At 58.6% G+C, this 25,135-nt stretch overlaps 1 protein-coding gene across 8 annotated transcripts in view; it reads right to left on the bottom strand.

The window, feature by feature from the left end:
* NFIC (nuclear factor I C) overlaps nucleotides 1–18,112 on the bottom strand; it is a 99,568-nt gene extending 81,456 nt beyond the window's left edge. For 3 of the 8 annotated variants that reach the window (XM_078361516.1, XM_078361518.1, XM_078361513.1), the window contains exon 1: nucleotides 18,057–18,112. In XM_078361516.1, coding sequence (XP_078217642.1) covers nucleotides 18,057–18,059 — 3 coding nt within the window. In that variant the 5' untranslated portion in view covers nucleotides 18,060–18,112. Of the gene's footprint in view, nucleotides 1–9,748; nucleotides 9,833–9,942; nucleotides 10,204–18,056 lie in introns of those variants that run through there. The other 5 variants (XM_078361515.1, XM_078361517.1, XM_078361512.1 and 2 more) reach the window with 2 other exon arrangements.
* Nucleotides 18,113–25,135: the final 7,023 nt, after the last annotated feature.

The raw sequence follows: 25,135 nt of genomic DNA, 5'->3' as shown, positions 1-25,135 counted from the left end.
CTCGGCCTCCCAAGTAGCTGGGATTACAGGCACACACCACCATGCCCAGCTGATTTTTTGTATTTTTAGTAGAGACGGGGTTTCCCCATGTTGACCAGGATGGTCTCGATCTCTTGTCCTCGTGATCCACCTGCCTCAGCCTCCCAAAGTGCTGGGATTACAGGCTTGAGCCACCGCGCCCGGCCTACTTTTTTTTTTCTTTTAGATATGAGGGGGGTCTCATTACTTGAACCCGAGAGGCGGAGATTGCAGTGAGCCAAGATCGTGCCACCGCACTCCAGCCTGGGTGACAGAGCAAGACCCTGTCTCAAAAAAATAAAAAGAGACAGGTTCTCACTGCAGAGCAGGGGCACAGTCTTAGGTCACTCGGGCCCTGAACTCCCAGGCTGAAGCAATTCTCCCACCTCAGCCTCCCGAGTAGCTGGGACTACAGGTGCGAACCACCACGCCTGGCTGATTTTTATTTTTATCTTTGCAGTGACGGGGTCTCACTCACCATGTTGCCTTGGCAGGTCTCAAACTCCTGAACCCATGTGATCCTCCCACCTCAGCCTCCTAAGGTAGTGGGAGAGTTTTTTTCTTTTCTTTTTTTTTTGAGACTGTCTCGCTCTGTTGCCAGGCTGGAGGGCAGTGGCGTCATCTCGCTGCAACCTCCGCCTCCTGGGTTCAGGCGGGTAGCTGGATTACAGATGCGCCAGCATGCCCAGCTAACTTTTGCAACAGAGATGGGGGTCTTGCTATGTTGCCCAGGTCAGTGTGGAACTCCCGGGCTTCAGTGACCCTCTAGCCTCAGCCCCTCCAAGACGCTGGGGTGTTTTCATCACCACCGCCACACGCTGCCTGTGAGGGTCATTTTGATTGCAGCTGATATTCCAGGAAGCAGGAACAGCCTGAGGCCCTCCTGGGCGTTCTGTGGCAGGGAAAAGAAGGCTCAGAGAGGGGCGGAGACCCGGCTGGGCTCCCAAAGGCTCTCAGGGCCGGTGTGAGGATAAGAAGTAGCGCCCTGAGCCCCTGGAAGGCTACGGGTCCCTTTCTCAGAGCAGCCAGCTCTCTGTAAGGCTGGGGTCTTGGGAAGAGAGAGAGACATTGACCCTGGACCCCCACTGTGCGTGCCAGCAGATATGGCTGGACCCAGTCCCATCTGCAGACTGGGCAGGGCAGCCGCTGCCCAATCACCCCCCCTGCTCTGAGCTCCATGTCCCTTTGGGCCACCTCCAGCCATGGGGTGCTGCGGGGGGAGGGGTGGGACATCAGATTTCATCTATTACTGAGGCTCTGAAAATAGCCTCCCACCCAGGGAGACCAGAGACAGCTTGTCCCAGCGAAGCTCCCCGACCCCAGTGTCCCCCGAAGCGTGAGTCACTGTAACAGCTGCAGCGGGGACCGGACCTCAGGGCCCTTTTCCGCCACCCCCGCTTCCCCAGCCAACCTGCTAAGGCCAAGGGGAGCTGGAGGGGACCCGGCGCAGTCCCCAATCCAACCTCATCCCTGCCTAGGCCTGGATGAGACCCAGAGATGGGGAGTGATTTGTCCAGGGTCACACAGCCGGTCAGCAGAGCTGGGACCAGAGCCCAGATGGTCTGGCCAGGGAAGCCGGGCAGGGACAGTGGGACGAGGCGGAGAGGATCCACGGAGGCGCAGGACCTGCCTGTGGAGGGGATGCCAGGCGGGCAGGAGGCCCGGACAATGGTGTCCAGCTGGGGCTGGGGCTGCCACCCAAGCTCTGGCACTCAGCTCTAGCACTGGGGCCATGATAAGAAGCTGCTGGAAGGGGCAAGGGAGGCGTCCACGACAGAGGCAGGGATCACTCACCCCCCAATCCTTCTCTCCCGAACCCCCCAGACCCTCCCCACTTCTGAGCCCCTCTCTCCTGAAACCCTTTTCTCAGTCTGGCCCTTCCTAGATCTGAGTTCCCTTCCTCCTCCCTAATCGCCCCTCCCCCCCTCTGTGCCCTTTCCGGGGACAGGTGCCAGGGAGGCGGGCAGGGGTGGGGGCCCACGTCAGTGGTGACCCCGGCTAGTTACAGAGGCAGGAAGACAAACAGCTTGTAACTGGGTCATGGACCTGCTGCCCTACCCTCCCTTGTCCTCCCCGGGGGGTCAGACCAGGTGAGAGGCAGGGCCAGTTGTCACTCTGTTGGTGCCATAAGACCTGCAACAACCAAGGCCTCTGCCCCAGGGACGTCCCACTGCCCTCCGAGGCCCAACAAGGAAAACAGACAGTCAAGGCAAGCTAGATACTGAAAATCCTTTCAAACTCCTACACATCCCTCAATGCCCTATCTCCAGTGTCCCCTCCTTCAAGCAGCTTTTCCTCCCCTCCCCCAGGGTTTCCCAGATCTAGCCAGGACCATCCAGTTCTATCACCTCCCCATCTCCAATCCTGAGGCCGAGGGCTGAGGCACTCACTGTCAGAGAAGGTGACTGGGTGACAGTAGTGTCCATTTTCACCTTCTGAATGGCCAGGAAACAAATCACCTAAGACCGACCTCAGTTTCTCATTCTGTACAATGGGCAGAAAGGGATATCGCAGCCTGGTGGGGAGAGGGAAGCTGGTTCCTTGCCCTGGTGACTTTGTTTGTTGCAAGGTGGTGAAGAGAAGGGGACAAGGCCAGGTCTTTCCTGGAAACCTCAGCTCAGCCCACTGCAACTTCCTGGCGGAAGAGAGCAGCAGCATCCGGGAGACAGACATCTGGGCCCAACGACCATGCCGTCCACCGGGCTACGCCCCTCGCTCCCCTCCCTGCGCCCACCCCACCCTGAAAGTCCAGGGCAGCAAACTAGGACACGAAACTCCAATTTCCAAACCAAAAGCCAACAGCAAGTGAGTCGACCGTCCTTCATGAGAATCTAACTCGTCACCTTTGCACTTATCCCAAATTCCTATGCACCCTTCAACGCCCTTAGTTCTAATGCCCCCTTCTCCAGGTCGGATGACTTGCCCACGGTCACACGGACGATCCCAGGCCCATCCGGCACCAGCACCAGGTTCTAACCTTGGGCGATGCTTGCCCCAGCTCTGAGCATCACGGCCTGTGGACATGTGAACGGCTCCCAGAGAGGGAAGGACTCATTCTGCGGGTCAACAAACATTGAGTGAGTGCCTGCTGCATACCAGTCCCACGCGCGGCACCAAGGACTTGGCAGGGGCCTGGGCTGGGCCCTCACCTGATCCAGAGCTGGGGCAGGGACAGGTGGTGAAAATCAGCAGGATATGACAGAAAACGTCGAGTTGGGCAAAGTGCTCTGAAAAAATGTAAAGGCGTTTGAGGGACCAGGGAATCTCAGGGAAGGGGGCTGTTCCTTCAGCTTGGGGGGCGTCCAGGAAGGCCCCTTGCAGGAGGAGACTCCTGGACAAAGTCCTGAGAGACGGCACTCCAGGCCAGGAGCTTTTCTGATGGAGGAATGGGACGTGCAAAGGGCCTGGGGCAGGACCACACCTGGCGTGTCAGAGGAGCAGCGAGGACGCCCATGTGGCTGGAGCAGGGTGGGGGGGGAGGGTTGGGGAGGGGATGAGGACAAGCTGAGAGGGTCTTGTGGGTCACGGGGAGGAATCTGGGGAAACTGAGTCCACAGGGTTCGAACTCCCTGCCAAGGTAGTGAGTGAGAAAAATGAGCCCTGGGTCTCCTACTTCCCTCTGTGCCGTGATGGAGGACAACGAGGACTGAGCCGGGGGGCCAGGAAGTGACGGAGAAAGGGAGACCCTCTCAGAGGCTGAGCGTTTGCTTAGCTATCGAGTGTACCGTGAAATGGGGACTGGGTGTGGTGGCTCAGGCCTGTGATCCCAGAACTCTGGGAGGCCGAGGCGGGCGGATCATCTGAGGTTGGGAGTTCAAGACCGGCCTGACCGAGAAGGTGAAGTTCTGTCTTTACTAAAAAGACAAAAAGTAGCCGGGCGTGGTGGCGGGCGCCTGTAGTCCCAGCTACTGGGGAGGCTGAGGCAGGAGAATCGCTTGAACCCGGGAGGCGGAGGTTGTGGTGAGCTGAGATCGCGCCATTGCACCCCAGCCTGGGCAACAAGAGTGAAACTCTGTCTCAAAAAAAAAAAAAAAAAAAAAAAGAGAAAAGAAAAGAAAAAAGAAGGACTAACAGAAATGGCACCGCAGAGAGGGGTCCTCCGAGCCTGGGTCTCTCAAGGTCATCATTGTCCTTGTCACCCAGCACGAAGGCCGGCCTGCACTGCGCAAATACAGACAGAACGAGGGGAGGGAAGCTGGAAACCGCCTCCGGGATGTTTGCTGCCATGACTGGTTTAGCAACGAGGACAGGCACAGCAGCACTTATTTGGCACCTGCTGTATGCCAGGTGTCCCTCGCTCTGAGGAAAGTGCCATTCCGCCTCTTAATTTACTCTGCTTCCTGGGGGAGAGGCTCCGGAAGATCGAAGTCCCCGCTTCTCGGCCAAAAGCATTCATTCATTCACGCAACAGGTATTTATTGGGCACCTGCTGAGTACCAAGCCCCACCTGCTCTGCGCACCTTAGAAATGTCCCGTCTCCCCGAATCTGCAGGGAGCCCTGGGGACGTGGGGGTTTCCGGTTGACTTCATTTCAGCGCAAGAAACAGTGTGGGGTCGGGGGTGGGGTGGGGTGGGGGCAGGGCACCTGCCCAGAGTCAGGGAAGAGGAAAATTAGTTTAGCGACTGTCACAAGCACAGCAGCACTTATTTGGCACCTACTGTATACCAGGTACTATACCGCGTTTGGCGCCTCCTGAGCAGGATTTTTCCGGCAGATCCGAGGGGCGCTCTAGATCTCTGCGTTGGGGACCCCCGGCAGGGCAGATGCGAGGCAGGGTAGGGCTGTGTCCCTATCCGTGTGGGTGTCAGGGAGTGTGCATGCGCGTGCGCCCTGCGTGTGGTCATGGATGTGTCCTGGCCAGGCCATGGCAGCCCAGGTGAGGCGGGTGTGGACATAGGCCCGAGAGTGGGGGTTGGGCCATAGCGGGAGGGTGGGACAGGAGGCCCAGGCAGCGCTTCCCACCCATTCCCACCCATTTGGTGTGAAACAGGGAGAGAGGCCAGCTAAGAGAGACCCAGAGAGAAAAAAGCGGGGCGAAGAGAGGGGGAGGGAGGGAGAGAGAGGGAGAAGGAGAGAGCAGGAGACAGGAGAGCAGGGAGAGAGGGAAGAAAGGGGGAGAAGGAGAGAGAAGGGGGGAGAGAGGGAGAGAGAGGAGAAGAGAGAGAGACAGAGAGGGAGGGAGGGAGGAGCCAGAATGCTGACTGTGCCGGAATCCCGGCATTGGTGATTTACACGGGGCCCTGGCGCAGAGACCCCTCCGCCGCAGAGAGCGGAGGGGGGGAACCCGAGAGGGATGCACAGAGAGACCGAGAGGGAGAGAACCCAGGAGAGGGGTGGCACCTGGCGGAGAGTGAATCAGAGGCCATCGGGCCGCAGTGGGGCACACAGGGAGTGAGCGCCCACCTGGCCAGGCCTGGCCAAGCCACCAGATGGAAAACGGCCTGAGCCCCAGCTCTGCCGGCCCCGGGCAGGCCCTGGCCCTCTCTGAGTCTTAACCCCGCTCCCAGGACCCTGCTCCTGGCAGGCACCCCCACAAGAGCCCTCTAAGGACCCACACCTGGCCTGGGCCCTGCTGCCTCAACCCCTCCCACCTATGCTTGGAGCCCATGAGATGCTTCAGGAATATCTAGAAAATCCAACGCAGGCCAGGGGTCTGGGGTGGAAGGATGGCCTCTCCCAGCCTCAGTTTCCCCGCTGGAGAAACGGCAGCGAAGGGCGCTCTGCTCTGAGAGGGCATGGGATGAGGGAATGAAGGACCGAATGAATGAATGAGGGAGGGACTGGTGGCGGTGTGGAGGTGGCCCAGGGAATCCTCTTCGCCACAGCAGCCAAGAGGGACTTGGCCCCAAACCCGGAGTGACTAACGTGGCAGGAGGGAGGCAGGGAGGGAGGCAGGGAGAGAGGCCGGGAGCAGGCGCAGGGAGGCCAGCCTTCCCGCCGGCAGGATTTATGGGAGCCGCGGGCTCCACACAGTTCCTCTTAAGAGTAAAAGTGGAAAAGCGCTTGAGTCACCACCGTGCCTGGCCCAGGGCTCCCAGAATGCCCCAGGACCGCCAGCACCCGCTCCCCCCTTGGCGGGCAGGGCCTGGGTGGCACGGAGCGGGCTGGCACCGAGGTGCCCCCCACCCCCCCACCCCCACCAGCCTTGGCTCCCGAGAAGGATCCGGGTCGGATCAGCTAAAAGGAGCTATTTTCGGTTGGGCTCAGGTTGTAAAATTAGCTGGGAAAAGGGGGGAGAGGGAGGCCCAGAGACAGAGAGACAGGGAGAGAGGGGGCTAGGGGAGACAGGCAGAGACATGGGGAAAGGGACGGAGACACGGAGACGAAGAGACAGAGACATCAGAGAGACACACAAAGAGAGCAAAGGGAGGCAGAGAGAGACAGAGAGACACTGGAGAGACATGCAGAGACAGAGGAGAAAGGGATGGTGAGACAGAGAGACAGAGGGAGACGCGGAGCCACCAGAGAGGCAGGAAGAGAGAGAGAGAGAGACCTAGGAAAGAGACCATTAGCGACTGGGAGCGAAACAGAGATGGGGCGGGGAGACACAGAGAGACAGGGAGAAACAGGGACCCGCAGAGAGAGACGGAGATAAAGACAGACAAAAAGAGACCAAGATGAGAGAAACTGAGGGCATGTGATTCGGGAAACTGAGTCAGGCGGCCAGGACCTGGGTGTGAAGCTTCGATACGGGGCACTCCAGGTCCTCCTGAGTCCCCCAGCCCACCCCTACCCCAGACCAGGCTGGGCCTTGGGGGAGCAGTAGGAATTGGAGTCAGGCTGAAGAGAAACCCGACAGGGGGGTCCCAGCTCCAGGGCTGGGTGGAGGGAAGGGCAGAAAGGAGAATTGCAGGGGAGGAGGAAGCACTGCACTTGGGACTCGCTGTCCCCACCCCAGGCTGGGGAGCTCCCTGCCTCTGTCTCTCTGCCTGTCTCTGTCTCTCTCTCTGTCTCTCTGCCTGTCTCTGTCTCCCTGTCTCTGTCTCTCTGCCTCTGTCTCTATCTCTCTGCCTGTCTCTGTCTCTCTGCCTGTCTCTGTCTCCCTGCCTCTGTCTCTCTGCCTGTCTCTGTCTCTCTCTCTGTCTCTCTGCCTGTCTCTGTCTCCCTGTCTCTGTCTCTCTGCCTCTGTCTCTATCTCTCTGCCTGTCTCTGTCTCCCTGTCTGTCTCTCTGCCTGTCTCTGTCTCCCTGTCTCTGTCTCTCTGTCTCTGTCTCTCTGCCTGACTCTGTCTCCCTGTCTGTCTCTCTGCCTGTCTCTGTCTCCCTGTCTGTCTCTCTGCCTGTCTCTGTCTCCCTGTCTCTGTTTCTCTGTCTCCGTCTCTCTGCCTGACTCTGTCTCTCTGTCTGTCTCTCTGTCTCTCTGCCTGTCTCTCTCTGCCTGTCTCTGTCTCTCTGCCTGTCTCTGTCTCTATCTCTCTGTCTCTCTGCCTGTCTGTCTCTCTGTCTCTGTCTCTCTGCCTGACTCTGTCTCCCTGTCTGTCTCTCTGCCTGTCTCTGTCTCCCTGTCTGTCTCTCTGCCTGTCTCTGTCTCCCTGTCTCTGTTTCTCTGTCTCTGTCTCTCTGCCTGACTCTGTCTCTCTGTCTGTCTCTCTGTCTCTCTGCCTGTCTCTCTCTGCCTGTCTCTGTCTCTCTGCCTGTCTCTGTCTCCCTGTCTGTCTCTCTGCCTGTCTCTGTCTCCCTGTCTCTGTTTCTCTGTCTCTGTCTCTCTGCCTGACTCTGTCTCTCTGTCTGTCTCTGTCTCTCTGCCTGTCTCTCTCTGCCTGTCTCTGTCTCTGTCTCTATCTCTCTGCCTGTCTCTGTCTCTCTGCCTGTCTCTCTCTGCCTGTCTCTGTCTCTCTGCCTGTCTCTGCCTGTCTCTGTCTCTCTGCCTGTCTGTGTCTCTGTCTCTATCTCTCTGCCTGTCTCTGTCTGTCTCTTGCACGCGGCCACCCGGGATAGTTTCGAGCCTCTCCGCTTTGCAGTTTCCACAGAGCGCTCCTCTGTGGCAGGTCCTCGTGCTATCCCTGCAGAAACAGGCCAAGTTGGCAGTTCTCTGAGGCAAAGCTGGGACTGGGGTTCTCATTACCCGCACCCCAGCGAGCAGGAGGGAAGCGGCTCCCAAGCAGCCCTGACGGGGGAATTCCAGGGTGCACAGGCAGCCTTCCAACCGCCCCAGCCTGGAACAGTGTCTCCCCGCTCAGCCCTCCCGAGTGGCTCCTTCCAGCTGTCCAGGACACAGCGGTGGCACCTCCATCCCCCCCATAAGCCCAGAGACTTCAAAGTCTGCCCAAGGTCACACAGCGTGTCCACTCCAGCCCTAGGTGTTCTTGCAGAGCTTCAGAGAGATACCTTCTTCAGGAACCCCTCCCCAAAGCTGCTCAGAAAGGGAAACTGAGGCTGGGAGAGGGACAGGGACTTACCAAGGTCACTCAGGGGATCATAGGTAGGACGGCCTCAGACCCCCTCAGCACCAGCCCCTGCATTCCCTGTCGGGTCCAGGGGACCGGTGAGAAAGACCCTAACAGGGACCATGCCTGGGGTGGGGGGTCCCTGGCTGCGCTGTTCCCTGGGGCAGAAGCCAGGCTCTTACAAACTCCCCACTAAGTGCTCTTTAAGATGGCCTGGCCATCGCTGGAATCGCACCCCCCACAGGCCCGCACTTTACAGTTTGCCCGACATACCGCCCCTCTCTCCAGAACCCGCCTTAGCGGGCACATCACCTCAGGGGAAACTGAGGCCAGAACCTCTCCAGACTAAAGACACACAGCGTCACGAGGAAAGCAGCGGTCTAGGAAACGGAACCTGAAGACCTTGGGGGTCCCCAGGGAATCTGGGGCTGGAAGGAGTCCCCGGGGGAGCCGCCCCCTCCCCACACACCCCCACACACCCCCTCGGCCGTTGCACAAGGCTCGCCCCAGGGCAGTCTGGGAGCGCGGCCAGGGGTGAGAGGCTACGGGAGGGGGAGGGGGCAGGGGCAGGTGCCGGGCTGGCGAGGGCGTCCGCCGCAGTGCCCGGGCCAGACCCGGAGCGCGGGCCTCCCGCTCCTCCCCGCGGCGGCTCCACAATCCAGAATCCACAATCGATGCAGCGAAAATGCCAGGACAGTGCTGGGGGGGGAAGCTGGGGGGGCACCGAGCCGGGCCACCCAGCACCCTCCCCCCTCCCGGGCCTCCAACTTCTCGTGCCCCCTCCCCCTCCACGCACACGTGGGCCAATAACGGGGGGAAAGGCGGCCGAGGGCCTGGGCGGCCGCACAGCCTTGGTGGGGGGAGATGGGGAAGCACAGGAGGGGTCCCCGTCCCGCCAGCTGGGGAGGCCCAGGGTCCAGTCAGACCCCCCAGACTCCTCTCAGAGGCAGAGGGTGGGGGGGTTCCCGCAGGGCCCTTGCTGGAGGGGGGCCAGCCCCCACCCCGACCCTTTCGGGCGTGGGGGGGGGGTGCGTCGGAGCAGTGGGGGTGCAAATCTGCAGACCGAGCCCCCACATCCGGGAGAGGTCTCGAGAGCCGGGGTGGGGGGCAGGGCGGGAGTCCCGCGTAGGGGGTCCGGGGTAGGTGGGGGTGTATGGGGGGGGTCCCCGGCCTGTCCCATCCCCCACCGGACCCCAGCCCCGTCGGGGCGCGCGGGGGGCATCCCGGGCAGGGATGGCGGGAGGGACGCGCGCCTTTTTCGTCCCGCCTCATCCGGCTTCAAAACTCCGGGGCCGGGATGCGGGGGGCGCGGGGGGCGTGGGGGGCGCGGGCGGGGACCGTACCTGGGTGAGGCAGAGCGGGGACGAATACATCCCGGGCGCGGCGGGAGGCGCAGGGCCGGCCGGAGCGGGCGCGCTGAACTTACTGAGTCATTTTTCCAAACCGCCCCCCCGCCCCCCTCCCGCGGCCGGCGCGCTCCTCGCCGCCTCCTCCCTCGGGCTCCCTCCGCCTCCCTCCCTCCCTCCCGCTCGCTCGCCTCGCTCGCCGTCCCTCGCTCCCTCCGTCTCCCTCTCCCGGTCTCTCTCTTCCTCTCTCCCCGTCTCTGTCTGTCTCTGTGTCTCTCCACCCTCCCCTTCCCTCCCCCCCCATGTGTCTCCCCTCCCACCCCGAACCTCCCACTTCTCAACACCCAACTTTCAAAGAAACGAGGGAAAAAAAAGGGCGCGAGCGAGAAAGGACAGCCTCCCCCCACCCCATGTCTCAGGATACCCCCCTCCCGCATTTACGCAGCGCCCTGGGGCACCAGACCGGGACCCCCCCAAACTGCGGGGAGAACCCCACTCGGATCAAGCGGAGACTGGGGGGGGGTGCGGGGGCGGGAACTGGGCTGTTCCTGGACATTAAGGGGCCAGAGGTGGATTTTTGAGCCCCCCCTCCCCGCCCCCCCATCACCCCGAGCTGGCCGGGAAGTTGCAGGAACGAGCCAGGGGGGAGGGAAGGAATGAAGAAGTGACGTGCGCAGAGGCCGGCCAGCGCGCCTCTTTCCCCTTAAAGATGTACGACCCGGGGCGCGCGGTGGGCCTGCCCAGGGCACCCTCTCTCCTTTCTCCTCCCGGAGCCGGGCAGGGGCTGCCATTCCCCAGCCAGAGTGGTTTGTGTGCAGGATAACGTGGGAAGCTCCAGAATTTGCTCTCTTCACGCAGCGCACGGGGCAGGGGTGAGGTGGCCTTGCCCGAGTGTCTCTCCAGCCCCCCAGGAGGACCGCGTGCAGATCTCCAGCTGGCCAGATAAGCCCTTGCAGCCTCCCCCAGGTGTCCAATAATTTCCACCTGCCTCAGGGGCGCGCCCATTTCCCAGATCTCGAGACTGAGGGATGGCGAGCGTGGCTTGGAGCCAGGCTATCTGGCCCCAGAGCTCACATTGTGTTCTCCCTCAAGAGTGACAGGGCGGAGACCTGGCCTGCCTCCCTCTGAGCCCCCAGGGCATCTGGTGACAGGGCCCCAACCCTCCCCCGTTCACTCCCTGAACCCTCCCAGTCTCACTCAGAAGCTGCGGAGTCTCTCATTCCCACCCCAAGGGGCCTCCCCTATAAAGAGGCTTAAAGGTGCCCATCCTGTGGGATTGCTGGGCATAAGGACAGTGACCCTGGCAGAGCCCCGACCTTCGGTCAAATGTCCACTAAGACACATTCTTAGAAAGCTTGGCCATTTCGCCTCATCTCTCTGAGCTTCCCAAGGACAAATGATACTTTCTCACCAAGCCGGGGCAGAGACACAAGCACCCATTATCCTCAGGCATTACAGGACAGGAAACTGAGACCCAGAGAACGGAAGCCACTTTCCCAGGGCCTGACAGGTAGACTAAGAAGTAGCAGAATGCCCAGAGGGCAGGCTCTCAGGGACCCCACAAGCTCCTCTCTGCATGACAGTGACATTATTCAAACGGTGCGTAGCACATCACCAACGCTCCATAAGTGTGTGTGTGTGTGTGTGTGTGTGTGTGTTTTAAACCCATTATGAAGCTGCAGGGAATATCTAAGCCCTCAGGATAAATGGTGAGAGGTGTATCTCGGAATCCACATACCAATATAACACAAAGCAATTATTTTATTAAAACACGCTAGGGACATGTATAGGGTGAAATCTAAAATTCGCAGACATTTAAAAGTTGCACTTGAGGCTGGGCATGGTGGCTCACGCCTGTAATCCCAGCACTTTGGGAGGTCAAGGTGGGCGGATCACGAAGTCAGGAGTTTGAGACCAGCCTAACCAACATGGTGAAACCCCATCTCTCCTAAAAATACAAAAATTAGCCGGGCGTGGGGGCGTGCGCCTGTAATCCCAACTACTCAGGAGGCTGAGGCAGGAGGATCGCTTGAACCCGGGAGGCGGAGGTTGCGGTGAGGCGAGACCGCACCATTGCACTCCAGTCTGGGTGACAGACAGAGCAAGACTCCATCTTAAAAAAAAAAAAAAGGGTTGCAATTGACTTCAGACAAGCCTCCTGGACTTCCAGACCCCATGCCGCCCACCCTCCCTCCCCTGCACAGCCCACCCTGCCTGCAGTTCACGCGTCAGCCTAGACTGCTCTGGAAGGTGAAGTTTAGAGAACACACACTGCCCCTCCCGGAACCTTGGTTTCCTCATCTCTAAAATGGCTATGGCAACAGGGCGTGTGTCGGAAGGTGGGGAAGGTTGGAATCTTTTTTTTTTTTTTTTTTTTTTCTTTTTTGAGATGGAGTCCTGCTTTGTCACCCAGGCTGGAGTATAGTGGCTCACTCTCAGCTCACCGCAACCTCCACCTCCTGGGTTCAAGCAATTCTCCTGCCTCAGCCTCCCGAGTAGCTGGGATTACAGACGCACGGCACCACACCCAGCTAATTTTTGTATTTTTAGTAGAGACGGGGTTTCACCATGTTGATCAGGCTGGTCTCGATCTCCTGACCTCGTGATCCTCCCGCCTATGCCTCCCAAATTGCTGGGATTACAGGCGTGAAGCCACCGCACCCGGCCGGGTTGGAGTCTGTAGATGGCGTGTGCGTAGGGTGTGTTAATATTATTGGTGATGGTGGCTGCTGGAAGAAGCTTCTGCAATGTACGGGCGGCAGCCTATGTCCCAGTTTGGGTGGGGAGGACCCCCGCAGCGCACACAACAGGTCCCCTAAATGCACGCAGCAGGCCAACTGCAGTGCAGGTTTGGGTCTAGACATCTTGGGTCTCTGTCATCTCCAGCCAGTAGCTTCATCTCTCTGCACCTCACCTTTCCCCTCCGAGAAATGGGACCACACCAGCTTGGTTGTAGGCAAGTCGGCAAATACCCGCCCATGATTACAGCAGGATCGTACATACTAGTTTCTTGCTTTTTTTTTTTGAGACAAGAGTTTCACTCTTGTTGACCACGCTAGAGTGTGATGGTGTGATCTCGGCTCACCGCAACCTCCGCCTCCCGGGTTCAAGTGATTCTCCTGCCTCAGCCTCCCAAGTAGCTAGGATTACATGCATGCGCCACCACGCCCGGCCAACTTTGTATTTTTAGTAGAGATGGAATTTCTCCTTGTTGGGCAGGCTGGTCTCAACCCAGTAGAGGCGGGTGTGTATTTCGGCCTCTCAAAGTGCTGGGATGACAGGCGTGAGCCACTGCACCCGGCCATACTAGTTTCTTTAAAAAGCAATTGGTGGATTTGGACCTGTGTGTGGAAGGCCTGGAAGATGGGTGCATAATTTAGCTCCTGGCACTTTCCAGCACTATCTGGCTCATTTTTTTTTTTTTTTTTAAAAGAAGCACTCTCTCTACAGTTAATTCACTCTTTGGCATCTCTGTAACTGTCCCATTACAAGAGCATAAAAATGTTGACTGCCACCTAGAACACTGATGCCCACAAATTGGAAGCAGCCATGTCCACCTGTGGGGGACCAGGTTAGTAATCTCGGCACAGGCGGGAATCCTGTGCAACTGAATACAAGCAGCAGCTCCCAACTGGTGATGTCCCCAAGAGACAAGTTGGTGGGGGGGGGGCGGGCAGGAAGCTGTAGACCAGGGTCTCCACCTTGGCACTGTGGCCATTTGGGCTGGATCGCGGTCTCTGGGTTGAGGCTGTCCTGGGCACTGCAGGGTGCTGAGCAGCGTCCCTGGCCTGCACCCTCTCCATGCCAGGAGTACCCCCCAGTCATGACAACCGCAAATGTCCTTAGACATGGCTAAGTGTCCCCTAGGGCAGAATCACCCCCGGGATGAAACCCCACTCACTGCTATAGACCCAGTAAGGAAACTCCGGATCTCATTTCGGGTTTTAAAGGCTACACATGTATTTATAAAAACATACACAGTATCCATGGCCAGGTGTGGTGGCTCATGACTGTAATCCCAGCACTTTGGGAGGCTGAGGCAGGTGGATCACTTGAGGTCAGGGGTTCAAAACTAGCCTGGTCAACATGGTGAAACCCTGTCTCTACGAAAAATACAAAAAATATCTGGGCATCATGGTGGGTGCCTGTAATCTTAGCTACTCAGGAGGCTGAGGCTGGAGAATCACTTGAACCCGGGAGGCAGAGGTTGCAGTGAGCCAGGATCCTGCCTGGGTGACCGAGTGAGACTCTCTCTTCCCCCCAACTCTCAAGATTATATATATATATATATCTTCTTCATGGAAATAGACAGATATTTCCACAAGTACAGCCTTTATGGAAATATACAAATACACACATGTATCCTCTATAAGAATGTGTATTTCTCAGCCAGGCACAGTGGCTCATGCCTGTAATCTCAGCAGTTTGGGAAGCTTGAGGCGTGCAGATACCTGACTTAGGGAGTTCGAGACCAGCCTGACTAACAAGGAGAAACTCCATCGCTACTTAAAAAAAAAAAAAAAAAACAAATTGGCTGGGCATGGTGGCGCGTGCCTGTAATCCCAGCTACTCAGGAGGCTGAGGCAGGAGAATTGCCTGAACCCAGGAGGCGGAGGTTGCGGTGAGCCGAGATCACGCCATTGCACTCCAGCCTGGGTAACAAGAGCGAAATTCCGTCTCAAAAAAAAAAAAAAAAAAAAAATTAGCTGGGCATGGTGGCGCCTGCCTGTAATCCCAGTGACTCAGGAGGCTGAGGCAGGAGAATTGCCTGAACCCAGGAGGCGGAGGTTGCGGTGAGCCGAGATAGCGCCATTGCACTCCAGCCTGGATGACAAGGGCGAAACTCTGTCTCAAAAAAAAAAGCCAATGTGTAAGAAAATATTAACTATTTGTTAACAATTTAAGAAACATGTATACTTCACTCCCGCAAATGTTTCAACTATAGATGGTAACACTGTGGAGTGGGGTTCCACCCGAGAACGGGGGTGATGGGAAAGGTTTCATTTTCTTCCTCTGGATACATCTGTATCTTCTTCATATGATCGCTAATGGCTTTAGTAATTAAGAGTAAACTTTTAAAAAGTTGAATGCAATTCACAGAGCAGCTGAGGCAGGGTAGATAGGAACCCCCCCAGTCCCCAGGCTAACCCCACAGCCACCACACCCACAGAGTAAAGGACACAATCTTGCAGGCAAACGATTACGCAGCAGCGCAGTCTGCACTCAGCATCCTTCCCTCCACCCCGCCCCTGCCCGCCTGCTCAGCCAGGGACTCACAATGCCAGCTCCCCATGAACCTTGCAAGGCTCCCATGTGGTCCCATTTTACAGATGAGAAACTGAGGTTGTAGGAAAAGCCATTAAGGTCAAGAGAGGCCAAGTTAATAGGCCACTGAGGCTGGTACAGATAAAAGACAAACACCAGACAGATACATATATCACACACTACAACCCACAGACACACACGCATCATGCAGACTCAAACAGCTGCAGACACAGACCCCACACCACACACTCAGCTACACACAGACACACACACGCACAGACTCGCACAAGAACAGACCCTTACATCACAGCCTTCCCCACACCTGACCTCAAAGAGGGGCGAGCAGAGACACATATAAGCACACAGACCCACACATGGCACACAAACAGCCACAAACACAACACCCAACTCCCCACAGGATGCTTCTATACAAGCAGGTTGCCCCCACACAGGTGCAGACAGAACTGCAAACATGTGGACACTCGGCCGAAATCACACACGCACACTCCACACAGAACCACACACCCTAACACACGTACACACAAGTGGGACCCTCATGGTGTTCCCACGCAGGCACACGCAGAGTCACATACGAACCATCACAAGGACACAAAACACGCCATCTCCCTGCTCCTCCTGCACCAGCTCCAAGGGGCCTGGGTTCTTGGCCTTCAGGTGGGGATAAGGAAGGGGAGGAGGGTGTCTCCCCCCCCAAGTGCGGTGTTGTGTCCGTGAATGCGTTTGTCTATGTGTGTGTCTGCGCACTCCTGTCTGTGTGGCATCTGTCTCTGCACAGGCCTCTGTGCCCATGTGAGTCTGTGTGTGGCTGTGTGTGCAGAGTCATGCAGACCCAGGCACCTTGAGAGTGTCGTGGGTGTGTGCGTGCGTAATTATGACTGCATGCACGTATCCCGCTGTGTACAGACTGAAAATAGGGACTGAGGGGCATGGCGTTTGTTGAAGGCCAGGGCGCCCCACCGTCCGGGAAAGCAGAGGGAGAGTGTGGTGAGTCTGAGGCTGGGAGTGGGTGTGGGGGATGGTGACAACCCGAGGTGACCTTGAGTGTCGCGGGGAGGGGGGAAGGTCTCTGTGTCACAGTGAGCCGGGTTTTCTCTCCTTCTTGAAATCCCAAATATCCCCCCATAATGGGACGTCGAAGAAGAAGAAGAAGGCGAGAGAGCCCAGCCTGGCCTTGGGGTTTTTATATTTAGAAAATCATATCAAACGCACTGGGGGTGGGGTGGGGGTGGGGAGCAGCGGGGATTCCCCTGGAGGTGAGACAACAACTCTCTGTGCCCGTGGCCTCTGGTCTACTGGGGGCAAGCGCTGGAGGCGGGACTGCGCGCCCCTGGGCTTTCCCCAGCAAGGAATGAGGGGTCTCCTTAGCCAGCCCCGGGGCCCATCCCAGTCCCTGCACTTCTGTAGCCACCCACCCCTCGGGATTTCCACAGCTGCGCAGGCAGGGGGACCCGCCGCCAACCCGCCCCACTCGGGGCAGGTCCCCACGCAAGCGCAACCCCTGGCGAGCGATGTCTGCGCGGCGACAGATACGTCCCGGCGCCACCTCGCGCCCGAACCTCCAGCCAGGACCCCCTAGGCGACGCCACGCGGATGGGGGACCTGAAGGCCGGGGGAAGTGGACGGGAAAGAGGGGGGAGGTAAAGAGACAGAGGTTTTAGAAGGTGGAGGGAGCGCTCTCCCCGCTCTCCCCCGCCGACCAGGCAGCCCCCAGTTACAGGAAAAAAAGGAACTGGGGGAGGCCGGGCTGGGAGGGGAAGGCAGACCCCTCCCCGGGACGGTGAGGGCCAGTCACTCGCACACAGCGAGCAGCCCCCAACTCTCCCCGGGACACTCGACAGTTCCCCGCTCGCGGGCGACCCCCCGCACAGCGCCACACACCCACACGGGGACACCCCCCGGTCACCCAGGGACACGCGGCCCCGCGACACGCATCGCGGCCACAGTTTCACAACACAGCCCCGCAGGGACGCGCGGCACAGTCGCCGAGTTATTCAGAGACACAGGAGTGTCCCGCAGCCGCACAATGCGGACCGCGCTCACAACACAACACACGGCAGCACGTGGATGTGCAGACACGCGGACACAGAAAGCGGAGGAGCCGGCGCGCCGGGACCCGCGGCCCCACGGCAGGTACGCGACCACCCCGCCGCGCGCGCCCTGCACGCTCCCCCAGACGCCAGCGCCGGCCGGTTCTGGAGCGCAGGGGTCCCCAAGCACCCCTCGAGGTGCGCAGGACCCTGACGCCAGCCGACCGGACACCGGAACCCCAAGTGCAGCCGCCGCCGCCGCTGCCGGGCCTGGGGCGCTCCTGGCCGAGACCGGGGGATCCCTCCCAGCTGGGGAGCCCGCAGCGCGTGCGGTTTGAGGGCCAGGGTCTGCGGAGGTACCCGGCGGGGGCGGTGCGAGGGCAGGCGGGGCGGCTGCTCCTGCGCGGCGCCGAGCGCGGCCGCCCGCCCGGCTCCAAGTTCAAGGCGCCCGGCGGCGGCCGCGGCGCGCTCTCCGCCCCTCTCCGCAGCGGCCATTTTCCGCTAGCTGGCGCGCCGCGCTCGCCCGGGCCGGGGCACCCCGCGGGGTCTGCCGCGACCCCCGCTCCGCGCAGCCCCGCCGTGCGCCCCCTCCATGGCCCGGGTCCCCCACAGGCTGCGCGCTCGGGGGTCGTGCGCCCAGGGCCGCGCCCTCCCGCCTGGGGTCTGGCCGGGGAGGGGGCGGGGGCCCGGCTGGGGTGGGGGGGCCTTCTCCGGGGAGCCCCGCCCTCCCCACCAACTCTGAGGTGCCCGCGAAGGGCCCCCCACTTGGGGTCTCCCGCTGCGCCCCGCGCGCCAGCTCCGCCCCCAGCCGGGGTGGGGGGGATCGTGGGTAGGGGTCCCGCGGCGACGGGCGAGTGGGGGTCCGCGCCTCGAGCCCCTCCTCCGGGCGGCCCCGGCCCCCTGCCCCCCAAGACCTTGCAACTTTCGCCCGGAGCCCACGCACCACCCCAAAAAGTCCCCGGGCGAAAACGAAAGTGGGTGCGGCGACGTACCATGGCGCTGCTGCGAGGAGGCGAGGCCGGCGCCGGAGCGAGCGCGCTCGGTCCCCGGCGAGGGGGGGCCGCAGGCGGCGGGAGGAGGCGGCGAGGGAGGGCGCGCGGGGGAGGGAGCGAGCGCGCCAGGGAGGGGGCGCGCCGCGCCCGCCCCCCCGGCCCGCAGGACCCTCCCCTCGGCCCGCCCTCCCCCCCGGTCCCGCGCGCCGCCCGCGCCTCAGGCTGCTCCGCGCCGCTGTTCCGGCTGCGGCTGCTCCGGCTGCGGCTCCATCCCCCGCCCGGCCCGCGCGAGGGGAGGCCCGGGGAGCGGCGGCGGCAGTGGCGGCTGCAGGTCGCGGGGCCCCGGCCGGGCTGGCTGCGGAGCGAGCGGATCCACCTTCGCCGCGGCGCGCGCGCACACACACGCGCACTCACACACTCGCGCGCAGGCGACTCGGGGACACCGGCGGGCCGGGCCTCCTCGACTCCGCCACGGACACACACCCGCCGCACACGGACCCGCGCAGAGACCCCCACGCGCGGCGCCTGCAGCGTGGGACGGACACACTGCCCGTGGGTGTCCGCTGGGCACTCGGGGACCCACGCTCGAAGCCGGTGGGGCGTCTGGGACACACGCCTTCAGCAGGAGGCCGACACGGACGCACACTCGCAGCCTGTGGGGCTGGCACCCCGCGATTGCACAGTCCCATAAAGACACTCAGACCTCAGGGGGACCCACGCGCCAACCCCGGGACCCCTCCCCCAGCCGCCCTGGCTGGTGACTGCAGGTGTCCGGGGGACACGCGGCTACACACACGCACAGCAGGGAGACGGGACAGACAGGGACACAGAGACTCTGACACCGAGGGCGACCGACCTGGGGGCGGGGGTCCCTTGGGGGTCCCGCAGGGGCTCCAGGTGGGGATGGCGGGGGAGCGCACGCAGCAGCCCGGGTAGGAGGTGGGGGGCAGCGGGCGCCCCCTCCCCGGGTCAGGATTAATGGCGAGGCCTCCGCAGCGGGGGAGGGGCCGGGCCTCGGTGGGTCAGCGCCCCCGCCCCTGCTGCTCGAGCCGCTGCGGGTTGGGACCGGCTGCCGCAGCGCCCCCCCCAGCGCTCTCCCGCAGTCCCCCTCCTCTGACAGCCGCAGAGTAGGCGCCGCCCCCTCCCCCCCCCACAGGCGCTGCGTCTGGCGCAGCTGGGGGAGGTTGCAGGGGGTGGGGGGGAGTGTTGCCTGGGCTTGATGGGTGAAGGGGGTTCTGCTGAGGTCCTTCTGTCTTTCCCCAGTTACCCTCCACCACCAGAGGGGCTCCTGGATCTCAGTGACCCCCTTTAGGACGGCAGAGTGAGGGTGGAGGCAGGCGGCACTCCGGGAGGAGAATCAGGCCCCGGAGCGCCCTCCGGAGCACTGGCTGAGTCGGGGTGGGGGGGGGGTGGTCTAGAAGTTGAGTCTGGAGCTCTGGGAGCTGAGCAGTTCTGGCGACGGTGATGCCAGCAGCTCTGCCCACATGGTAGGCGCTCAGTGTGTCTGGGTGAAGGATGTCTCCGCCAGCCCCGGGGCATTTACCCCGTGCCCTCATCTTCAGCCGCCGAGGCTTGCGCATTTCTCTTCTGCAGTCTTCGCCCCATAGTTCAGAAGGAACAAATGAGGCCCAGAGGGGGTCAACCTGGGGTCAACCAGCAGGGACCCTAAGGCTTTCTCCAGGAGTGTGGCAGGCACCGTGGTTCTGCAGGCCCCCACCCTTCTCGCAAACCTCAGGCAGGACTGGCAAGGGAAGGGTTAGTGGCTTAGAGACCCCCCTCCTCCCTCCTACCCTTCCAACTCTAATCGGCCTCCACTAATCCTCAGCTTGAATCCTCACCCCCTCCCCTGCCTCGGGGAATTAGGTACCTGGGGTACCTGGGGTGAGGAGGAGTGGCGAGGAATGTGTTGATAGCAGCCAGGAAGTAATGAACGGCTTGGAGACCGCGGAGCGCTGATTCGTGCTCATTTCACCTATCATTTCCCCGATGAAGGCCCCCTACGAAGCTCCCCTGGGCCTGCCGGGCATTTCGTGGAGGCCTTGACATGAACCTACCCACTTACCCCTCACCACAGCCCTTTGAAGTGGGTGCTGTTACCATCAACCCCATTTCACAGATGAGGAAACTGAGTCTCAGAGAGGTTTAGACACTTGCTGGAGGTCACCCAGCTGGTGAGTGGTGATGGTGGGGAGCATCTAATTTTAGCGTCTTTGGTGATCCGAGTAGGCTTAGAATTTCCCAGATCATCAAGTCCTGGTTCCTTTTTGCTTCACACTTTTTCCCTCAATCTGTCTATTTCCTCTCACGTTTTACAATAAGCACAGAGAAGAACCAGGCTGCGCTTTCAACGCTTTGCTGGAAATTCCCCGAGGCTGAATGTCCAGGTGTCCTGCTTGCAAGTCCTGCTTTCTCCGTAACTATAGGATCCAACACAGCTAAGTTTCTGCCTCTACGTGAAGGGACCCGTTTTTCCCTAGGTGTCAACTTCATATTCTACTCGAGAACATTCCCCAGGGACAGCCTGACTATTTCAAAGGCTCAGCCTTACAGAGACCAAAAGACAGGTGGAGAAACAATGCGAATGTCCCGTGTTCTGGCACTCCTCAAAGTCACCAAAGATTTTCAGATGGATAAAACCCGGTGCTGGTGAGGACGTGGTGAAACACGCATTTCCATCACTGCGTGAATGGGTGTATGAATTGGAAAATCAGTCAGGCTAATGTGACACAGGCCTAAGACAGGCTCAGACTTTATGGTCTAAATTTTGGGAGGCTATTCTTTTTTTTTTGAGACAGAGTCTCACTGTTGTCACCCAAACTGGAGTGCAATGGCACGATCTCGGCTCACCGCAACCTCCGCCTCCTGGGTTCAGGCGATTCTCCTGCCTCAGCCTCCTGAGTAGCTGGGATTACAGGCACGCGCCACCGTGCCCGGCTAATTTTTTGTATTTTTAGGAGAGACGGGGTTTCACCTTGTTGACCAGGATGGTCTGGATCACCCGCCTCGGCCTCCCAAAGTGCTGGGATTATAGGTGTGAGCCACCACGCCTGGCCTTGGGAGGCTATTCTAAATGTGAGAAAACACATATGGGGCGGGGCTCAGTGGCTCACCTGTAATCCCAGTGCTTTGGAAGTCAGAGGTGGGAGGGTCACTTGAGGCCAATAGTTCAAGACCAGCCTGGGCAACATAGTGAGATCTTATCTCTACAAAAAAATTTTACATTTGTGGGGCATGGTGGCACACACCTGTAGTCCCAGCTACTTGGGAGGATGAGGTGGGTGGATGGCTTGAGCCAGGAGATTGAGGCTGCAGTGAGCTGTGATCATGCCATTGCACTCCAGCCTGGGCAGCAGAGTGAGATCTGTCTCCAAAAAACAACAGAGGCCAGGTGCGGTGGCTCACGCATGCCATCCCAGGACTTTGGGAGGCCAAGCGGGTGGATCACTTGAGGTCAGGAGTTCGAGACCATCCTGGCCAACATGAGCAACCTCTGCCTCCCGGGTTCAAGTGAAACCCCGTCTCTACTAAAAATACAAAAATTAGCCGGGGGTGGTGGTGCGCGCCTGTAATCCCAGCTACTCAGGAGGCTGAGGCAGGAGAATCGCTTGAACCCAGGAGGCGGAGGTTGCGGTGAGCCGAGATCGGGCCATTGCACTCCAGTCTGGGTAACAACAGCAAAACTCCGTCTCAAAAAAAAAACTCCTGAGCCCAAGTAACCCACTTGTCTCAGCCTCCCAAAGTGCTGGGACTATAGGCGTGAGCCACCACACCCAGCCTATACATTTCTTTTTTGAGACGGATCTCCCTCTGTCACTCAGGCTGGAGTGCAGTGGTGTCATCCTAGCTCAATGCAGCCTTGACCTCCTTGGCTCAAGAGATCCTCCTGCCTCAGCCTCTGGAGTAGCTGGGGCTGTACATGAGTGCACCACCACACCTGGCTAATTTTTTTAAAAAAAAATTTGTAGAGGTGGGATTTTGCTCTGTTGCCCAGGATGATCTTGAACTCCTGGGCTCAAACGATCTTCTCCTCTCAGCCTCCTGAAGTGTTGGGATTACAGGCATGAGCAACCTCTGCCTCCCGGGTTCAAGTGATTCTCCTGTGTCAACCTCCTGAGTAGCTGGGTACAGGCGCCTGCCACCAAACCTTGCTAATTTTTATGTTTTTAGCAGAGATTAAAATGGGTTTCTCCATGATGGCCAGGTTGGTCTCAAACTCCTGACCGCAGGTGATCCACCCTCCTCAGCCTCCCAAAGTGCTGGGATTACTGGCATGAACCACCACACCGGGCCTGTAACACATTTTGAATAATACCAAGCACATTTTATGCCCAGCATTGTTCAAAGTGCTCATGATACATTAGCTCAGGGGTTGGCAAACCTTTTCTGTAAAGAGCCAGAGACTGAATCTTTTCATCTTTGCAGGACATATAATCCCCCGTCGCACCTGCTCAGCTGTGTCCTAGTACACAAAAGCCACCATAAAGCGATGGCATGGTCACGAATGACCGTGGCGGTGTGCCAATAAAACTTTATTTACACATACTGAAATGTGAATTACATGTACTTTTCACGTGTCACAAAGTATCCTTTTTAGTTATTTCAACCACTAAACAATGTGGGGTTTAGGGTGACTCATGGTCGTAATTCCAGCACTTTGGGAGGTCGAAGCAGGAGGATCACTGGAGCCAGGAGTTTGAGGTCAGCCTGGGCGACCTAGTGAGATACCATCTTTACAAAAAATTAAAAATTTAGCCATGTATGTGGAGCATATCTGTAGTCCCAGCTACTCAGAAGGGTGAGGAGGGAGGATCACTCGATCCTAGGGAGGCGGAGGCTGCAGTGAACTGTGATGGAACCACTGCACTCCAGCCTGGGTAACAGGACAAGATCCCATCACTAAAAAAAAACTAAAAACTTTGGGAAGTTAAGGCGGGCGGATCACTTGAGGTCAGGAGTTCAAGACCATCCTGGACAATGTGGCAAAACCCTGTCTCTACCAAAAAATATTTATTTCTTTATTTTTTTTCAAGATGGAGTCTTACTTGTTGCCCAGCCTGGAGTGCAACGGCGTGATCTTGGATGACTACACCCTCTGCCTCCTGGGTTCAATCAGTTCTCCTGCCTCAGCCTCCTGAGTAGCTGAGACTACAAGGGCATGCCACCACACCTGGGTAATTTTTGTATTTTTAATAGAGACAGTTTTCCGCTATGTTGGCCAGGCTGGTCTCAAACTCCTGGCCTCAAGTGGTCTGCCTACCTTGGCCTCCCAAAGCACTGGGATTACGGGCATGAGCCACTGCGCCCAGCCTGTACCAAACAGTAAGAATAAAAATTAGCCGGGCATGGTGATGCACGCCTGTAGATCCAGCTACTCAGAAAGCTGAGGCTGGAGAATCGCTTGAACCCGGGAGGCAGAGGCTGCAGTGAGCTGAGATTGCACCACTGCACTCCAGCCTGGGAGACAGAGCAAGACTCTATCTCAGAAAAAAAAAAAAAAAAAAAAAAAAGTGGCTGGGTGTGGTGACTCACACCTATAATCCCAGCACTTTGGGAGGCCAGGGTGGGCGAATCAGGAGGTCAAGAGATCAAGACCATCCTGGCCAGCACGGTGAAACACTGTCTCCACTAAAAATACAAAACTTAGCAGGGTGTGGGGGTAAGTGCCTGTAATCCCAGGTACCCAGGAGGCGGAGGTTGCAGTGAGCTGAAATCACACCACTGCACTCCAGCCTGGCGACAGAGCAAGACTCTGTCTCAAAAAAAAAAAAAAGTAGAAACGACTCTTAGCTCATGATCTGTTGGTACAGAGAAATCCGGCCTTTGGGACACGGCTTATCGATCGTGCATTCACTCATTACCATAGTTCCATGGGGAAGGGACTGTTAGGTTGGCACAAAAGTGAAAGCAAACACTATAATTACCTTTTTTTTTTTTGAGAGAGAGTCTTTCTCTGTCACCCAGTCTGGAGTGCAGTGGTGCAATCTCAGCTCCCTACAACCTCTGCCTCCAGGACTCAAGCAATTCTCCTGCCTCAGCCTCCCGAGTAGCTGGGACTACAGGCACGTGCCACCACACTGGGCTCATTTTTGTATCTTTAGTAGAGATGGGCTTTTACCATGTTGGCCAGGCTGGTCTTGAACTCCTGACCTCAGGTAATCTGCCCACCTCATCCTCCCAAAGTGCCGGGATGACAGGCATGAACCACCGTGCCCGGCCAAAAACTGCAATTACTTTTGCATGAACCTAATGGTATCATTCCCAGTCTACAGATGAGGAAGCTGAGGCACAGAGAGGTTGAGGGACTTCCTCAATGCCACACAGCCAGCGGTGTTAAGTCTGAGATCGGAATTTGGGCAAGTTGACTCACGAAGCCCATCACCTTAACCCCCAATGGCTCTACCTTCTATCTCTTAGCCCCCAAAAAAGGGCAGGAAAAGAAAGTGAGGGATGGCCGGGCGTGGTGGCTCACTCCTGGAATCCCAGCACTTTGGGAGACCAAGGAGGGGCGGATCATGAGGTCAAGAGATTGAGACCAGCCTGACCAACATGGTGAAACCCCATCTCTACTAAAAATACAAACATTAGCCGTGCATGTCGATGGGCACCTGTAATCCCAGCTACTCAGGAGGCTGAGGCAGGAGAATCGCTTGAACTGGGAGGCAGAGGTTGCAGTGAGTGGAGATTGTGTCATTACACTCCAGCCTGGGCGACAGAGGCAGACTCTATCTCAAAAAAAAACAAAAAGAAAAAGAAAAAGAAAGAAAAGAGAGAGAGAGGGAGGGGGGAGGGAGGGAAGGAAGGAAGGAGAGAGAGAAAGAGAAGAAGAAAGAAAGAAGAAAGAAAGAAAGCGGGATGAGATTCGGGAACAGGAGAAAAGAGATTACAATGTGAACAGTGGGCTGGGCACGGTGGCTCAGGCCTGTAAACCCAGCACTTTGGGAGGCCAAGGCGGGTAGATCACGAGGTCAAGAGATCGAGACCATCCTGGTCAACAAGGTGAAACCCCGTCTCTACTAAAGATACAAAAAATTAGCTGGGCACGGTGGCGCGTGCCTGTAATCCCAGCTACTCAGGAGGCT

The sequence above is a fragment of the Callithrix jacchus genome, chromosome 22, assembly GCF_049354715.1.
Source record: "Callithrix jacchus isolate 240 chromosome 22, calJac240_pri, whole genome shotgun sequence".
Lineage (NCBI taxonomy): Eukaryota > Metazoa > Chordata > Mammalia > Primates > Cebidae > Callithrix > Callithrix jacchus.
Note: the sequence above shows the minus strand (reverse complement) of the source record. Positions and strands in the feature narration are given on the sequence as shown.